A 6,226-nucleotide genomic window follows, 5' to 3' on the forward strand; every position below is an offset into this window, starting at 1 on the left:
TTAAAATGACAAATATGATAAAACAGAAAAGAAAAGGAAATTAGAAATATATTAAAAATTACATTAAAATTTTAATTTGAAGTGAGTTAAAATAATCTAAGATAGGAAGGCAGTGGCAAATAAAAAAGTCTTAGTCTTTGATTTAAAAGAGGTGAGAGTTGGAGCGGACCTACAGCTTTCAGGGAGTGTGTTCCAGATAAGTGGTGCATAACGACTAAACGCTGCTTCACCATGTTTCCTTCTGACTCTAGGGACTGAAAGCAGACCAGTACCTGATGACCTCAGAGGTCCAGATGGTTCATACAGTAGTAGCAGATCAGCAATGTATTTTGGGCCTAAACCATTCAGTGCTTTATAAACCAGGATTTTAAAGTCTATTCTCTGACAGACAGGAAGCCAGTGTAGAGATCTAAGAACTGGAGTGATGCGGTCTACTTTTTTGGTCCGTGTTAGGACTCGAGCAGCAGCATTCTGTATGAGCTGCAGCCGTCTGATGGACTTTTTAGGGAGTCCTGTAAAGACCCCGTTACAGTAGTCTAGTCTGCTAAAGATAAATGCATGGACATGTTTTTCTGCATCCTGCTGAGACATAAGTCCTTTAATCCTTGATATGTTCTTAAGGTGATAGTAGGCGGACTTTGTAATTGTTTTAATGTGGCTGCTGAAATTAAGGTCTGAGTCTAAGACTACACCAAGGTTTCTGCCTTGGTTTGAACATTTCATCTGTGCAGATTGGAGCTGAGCGGTAACCTTTAACCTTTCTTCCTCCAAAAACAGTAATTTCAGTTTTTTCTTTGTTTGCTTCCAAGCAGGCAAGTTAATTTTGTTCCTTGCACTCTTTTTATCTTTTCCTACAGCTCCTGTTTTTTCTTTATCTTTTCAGACCTTGAATAATTTGTCCAACTTTTCAGATAATCTTTTTCTTTGTTCTTCTATAAAAACGAGATGGGCGTCAATATACACTGCTCAAAAAAAAAAAAAGGGAACACTTAAAAATTACAAGAGAACGTTCTACTGCCTGCAACATCCTCCAGCATGACCGGTTTGGTGGTGCATGAGTGATGGTTTGGGGAGGCATATCCTTGGATGGCCGCACAGACCTCCATGTGCTAGCCAGAGGTACCCTGACTGCCATTAAGTACTGGGATGAGATCCTCAGACCCATTGTAAGACCATATGCTGGTGCAGTTGGTACTGGGTTCCTTCTGATGCATGTCAATGCCCGAACTAATGAGGCTGGAGTGTGTCAGCAGTTCCTCCATGATGAAGGCAATGATGTTATGGACTGGCCTGTCCGTTCCCCAGACCTGAATCCAATAGAGCACCTCTGGGACATCATCTTGTTCCATCCACCGACGCCACGTCGCACCACAGACGGTCCAGGAGTTGAATGATGCCCTGATCCAGGTCTGGGAGGAGATCCCTCAGGAGAACATCCGTCGTCTCTTCAGGAGCATGCCCAGACATTGTAGGGAGTGCATACATGCACGTGGAGGCCACACACACTACTGAGCCTCATTTTGAATTGTCTTGAGGAATTTCCACAGAAGTTGGATCAGCCTGTGATCTGATTTTCAACTTTGATTTTGAGTATGATTCTTAATCCAGACCTCTATGGGTTAATGATTGTGATTTCAATTGATCATTTTTATGTTATTTGATTCTCAACACATTCCACTTTGTAATGAATAAAGATTTTCAACTGGAATATTTCATTAATCGAGATCTAGGATGGGTTGTTTAAGTGTTCCCTTTATTTTTTTGAGCAGTGAACTTCAAACTCAACACAGACAAAAGAAATCCAGCGTCTCTGAACTTTATGTTACTCATGTAACAGCCTACATTGTATAGACGGAGAGGCCAACTCTACTTTTCTTTTAAAGAAAAGTAATACTCTTGTGGAATCACTGTGAAATAGTTGTCAGAACTGTTTTACTGCACCCTCTGCACTGTGATGTTAACAGGGTGGAACAGGGTGATGTATTCATATTGATTCATACATTTGGAATGTGCATCCATGAAGTACACTCGAGTCCCAAATACATCCCTTTGTGTTGCGTGAGTGTTGCAGGATGGTTGCGCGGTGCTTCCTCTTCGGGGAGGTGAGAGCTGTCCGGTGCTGAGGGGGGAAGATGAGCTCAGCGCGCGCGCCGGGGGGCAGGTAACGTCAGCAGTCGGCCGGAGCAGGAAAAGACTCCATACACACACCCACCAAGTGTTTATCTGCGCTTAATCACTGATACACTTCGACACGGATGAATAATGGGCAGCTAATCAGCTTCGTGTGACTCAGCGCCGCTTTCCTTCCGATTCCTGCGCGCCTCGGCAGCATCCCGCGCCCTCCGCTTGGCTTGAAATGGGATGATATGGGATTTTTCATGTCGACGAAGATCGGAGGGATTCTTGCATTTGCCTTGGGTAAGACATCTCGAGCTCCTCCGTGGGTTTTATTTAGGCTGGGAGCCACTTTGGATGCTTTGGCGGTGAAAACTACCGTGCATTTTTTATCCTCCTGCATCTGAAATGTCACTGCTTAGATTGTCATCTTTATTTATCTCCATCGGTGATGCACGATGGTTATGAGAGCTGCTGTGCCGTGGCCAACAGCTTGTAGTACACCCATGCACGATGCATACAAGGGCTCTATACTTAGGTGATAGTGTGTGAGCTTCTGTATGTGCAAAACTGGAACCTCAAACTGTTCTGTTTTGCTGAAATGTCACTTTTGCTGTTATCTAGTGCTGTTACCGTCTCTTATGAGCTGCCTTGTGAGAGAAGGTTGTATCACTGGCATGTTCTGGCATCAAAATTGTTAGCGGCTCTGACCAGAGCGCTGCACCCCATGTGGAAGGATTGTATTGGCTGCAGCAGTCGGGACTGTTCCCTGTGGGAACATCTGCTCCACATCCTACCGCCCACTGATGTCTGTCTGAAGTCAAGTTCACAGATCACCAGAAGTAATTTTACAACTTCTAATTTCAAGTTTTATGAAACAAAGGAGCCAATGCAATATTGAGTTTTTTATATATGAAAAAAAATGGCACGATCAAGCACTGTTTGAAGCCACAGGATGTTGGAAATAATAAGTCAAAATAAAACTTGCTTTATCTTGTTTTTGCTTCTTATGCTGATTCAGGCCATAAAATGACCCCATCAGATGTAATATGCGGGTCAGCCCTAAACTGTATGTGCATATGTGTGTGTTTTGCAGTATTCCTGTCACTGACGGTATCAGGAGACCCTGGAGATGTGAAGTGTGAGAACATTTATAAGGACTTCTCTGATTGTGTCCTGGAGCTGGGAGATAGCATGGACAACTATCAGGAGAACGTGACCAGTGAGACAGGAGTGGCAGCTGTGTGCAGGTGAGAATAACCTCATTTGTAAGAGGGAAGGTGTGTGCATGTATGTCTGAAGCATCCATTTGTAAACATGGGACATCCCAAGTGGAGTCTGTATATTTGTATTTGGACCAAACGCAGCTGAACTTGACCATAGAGGATAAATATAGAGCTGAGAGACAAACCAGCTGTGATGGGGAGGAATAAAACCCAAAGTAAAAACTACTGATCTTTAACATTGTACTTTAATTAAATGTGTATCAAATAGTGCATGATTGAGTGGAATAATTTAGACAGACACAGCATGAAAAATTCATCTCCTGACAAAATACTGGAGAGAAAAAAGAGCAGATGCTATAATCTCTGAGGGAGAACAGAGAAATGAATGGTGCGGAGACACTGAGCCATTGTACTAAATAATTTATGACTTTGCTGCAGCAGTAATGAAATTCCAGGGACGTATTTTTGTCATTGTTACTGCACGCACCCCACAACCCCAGCTTGGTATATTGAAGACAAAGATTTACACATTTCGTTGGAAAATTGCACATGTACTTGCAATATCATCTGTGATATTGTTTCACTATCCAATGCAGTTGCCATGGTAATTAAAGCTCAGTTTGACTTTCCTGAAGCCATCTGAGTGATAGATCATTGGCAGCTGAATTAATCCATGACAACCAGTGCATGTCTGACTGGCTGAACTTTAGGGTGTAATGGCAGACGCTGCATTGATCTGATGATCCTCTGTTTGCCACAGCCACTGGGAAGCATTCCACACATGTGCCCTCAGAGCGCTGTCCGACTGTCAGCAGGAAGTCAGCTCCATCTGGGAGACGCTGAGGCAGGACTCCAGGCAGATGCGCTTCCAGGGGAGTCTGTTCGACCTGTGCAGTCCCAGCTCCTCTCCCAGCATACGAACACCCCTCAGTGCCCTCATCCTGCCCCTGATAGGCATGCTGATCATGACTGGGTCCTCTGTATAGATGAGGGTTGGGGTGAGTAGATGAGGGGAGTCAGGATGGGCTCATGTTCCCCTGGGTTCAGTCCTCAAGCATTCAAACTTAAAGCCAAGGATTTCAATGGAGCAAATGTTTTAATGAGGGTTACTTTGACACAGAGCCACATTGTTTGCGGCGAGCCAGTCAATATTTGCTGTGATGAATAATATTTGAAATCTTCTCAAATACTTAAGCTTGATCCTCCCACATGTCTGGAAAATCACAGTGAATTTGAGAATATTAAATGTCCTCTAACTTTCCATCCCAGGCGGACTAAAGCAAACACTGCAAGTATTTGAGAGATCTCAGATGATATGTGAGCAGAGTCTGATCAAACCATAGTCCGACACCTGTGGCTCTGTGTTACAAGCAAACAAGGGGCAGATACAATATCATTAACACCTGCGTAATCTAATGCAATCTAATGTAAGAGCCATGCTACGAGTATTCATTACATTATTGTGACCAGCTCTCAAGTTTCAAATCCGAGTTCATTTTTAAAAACATGTTTGAGAAGTTGTTCTTGTTCTCATCATATCGTGAGACAGTAAGGTGTTAATGTATTCTGTCACCTCCCTGTACTCTGTATTATATGGTTTTACGACAATTAAACAAATAGCTCAACTGTTTTGGATGTAGCTGTGGAGATCTGTACCACTGTCATGTCTTTATGCTAAATAGGCTATTCATTCAGTGCCAGCAGTTTGTTAGCTTAGCTTTGTGCTTTGCTCATAAGGCTGCTCATTACTTTAAAAAAAATCCCCCTAAAAAACTTCAGTTAAGATAACAACAAGAAATGTTTACACTTTTGTTGATTCATACACTCATAGTAGGCAGATATTGTTATTCTTTCGACAGAGCTTAAGCTAGCCTGCTCCTGAGGCTAGTTTTTATTGTGCTGACATGAGGGTGGTATCGATTGTCACATCTAATCCCTAAAGCAGGAAAGCAAGTACTTGATATTCTTCAAAAAGCTGACTACTCCTTTGATTTAAGAGCTACAGTGTGTTAGCCACAAAAACATCACATTTTAATCTCCAGTGAGCTTACTTAAATACAGATAAGCCATTGTGTTGTTAGTTATCACGCATTTCATCAAAAACAACAGCAATATCTCAACTTATCTCAGCTTTCAACTCTTTAAAAACTGTAAAAATTAAATGTTAGGTTATTAATTATTGAAAGGACCAAACCATAACACAGAACTAGACGTGTCTGACAGACTAAATTACACAACAGCATGGATTATTCAAAAGTTCTATTGTGAAAAAGTGAAATGTCTCTTTAATCTGTTTCTAAGTCTAGTAAATGTTTGTGTAAGTGACAATCAAGCCACCTGTAAAAATTTGATCCCTTTCCCCACCTCAGCACTTCAGCCTCCTGTGGTTGATGTTGCACGGCTGCTATAAAGACACCAAAAACTGACATACACCAAGGCATCACATGTTCACTTCTACAGCTTCTCCCACAGAGACCCACACTTTGGTTCCATTTTATGCTTGATCAAACTTTGACCTGTTAACTTTTTGTGTAAAAAGAAAATCTTAAGTGTGAATGTTCAGTGTCATCTCTGTTCCACCTGGTGTGAAAAGTACCACGAGTACTGCTTAGACACATAGAAACAATATGTCATCTAGTGTTCAGACTACTTTGATGTTATCAGACTGTTACTGACAATCGGAGTAATAATACAGTCTGAAATATATTGAAGACCTCCAGAATAGTCATATTTTAATGTGCCAATACTCTAACATTAACTTAAAGATCAAGAGTATATCTCTCTGATTAAATTAAATGTTAAAGTAAATAGTATTTACTACAATACAACACAATAGCTTGGTTTTAAAAATGTCTAACCAGTTCTTTCTTATCAAAAAGTATTTG

The 6,226-nt window shown here is 41.6% G+C and overlaps 1 protein-coding gene across 2 annotated transcripts; it reads left to right on the forward strand.

The window, feature by feature from the left end:
- Positions 1-2,052: 2,052 nt before the first annotated feature.
- LOC117814480 (neuritin-like) lies at positions 2,053-4,971 on the forward strand. 2 transcript variants are annotated; one of them, XM_034685850.1, is made up of 3 exons: positions 2,053-2,418; positions 3,212-3,365; positions 4,102-4,971. In XM_034685850.1, the coding sequence occupies exons 1-3, from the start codon at positions 2,367-2,369 to the stop codon at positions 4,325-4,327; spliced, it is 432 nt and encodes a 143-aa protein (XP_034541741.1). In that variant the 5' UTR covers positions 2,053-2,366; the 3' UTR covers positions 4,328-4,971. The 2 variants fall into 2 exon arrangements, with proteins under 2 accessions (XP_034541741.1, XP_034541733.1); XM_034685842.1 differs by lacking the exon at positions 2,053-2,418 and adding an exon at positions 2,666-2,957.
- The last annotated feature ends 1,255 nt before the right edge of the window (positions 4,972-6,226 follow it).

This window comes from Notolabrus celidotus, chromosome 1 (genome assembly GCF_009762535.1).
Source record: "Notolabrus celidotus isolate fNotCel1 chromosome 1, fNotCel1.pri, whole genome shotgun sequence".
Classification (NCBI taxonomy): domain Eukaryota; kingdom Metazoa; phylum Chordata; class Actinopteri; order Labriformes; family Labridae; genus Notolabrus; species Notolabrus celidotus.

Coding starts and splice junctions, on each gene's coding strand:
- LOC117814480 (XM_034685842.1), top strand. CDS start 2,717: ATGTCACTTTTGCTGTTATCTAGTGCTGTTACCGTCTCTTATGAGCTG. Junction 2,958..3,211: donor AAGTTCACAGATCACCAGAA/GTAATTTTACAA, acceptor TGTGTTTTGCAG/TATTCCTGTCACTGACGGTA. Junction 3,366..4,101: donor GGAGTGGCAGCTGTGTGCAG/GTGAGAATAACC, acceptor TGTTTGCCACAG/CCACTGGGAAGCATTCCACA.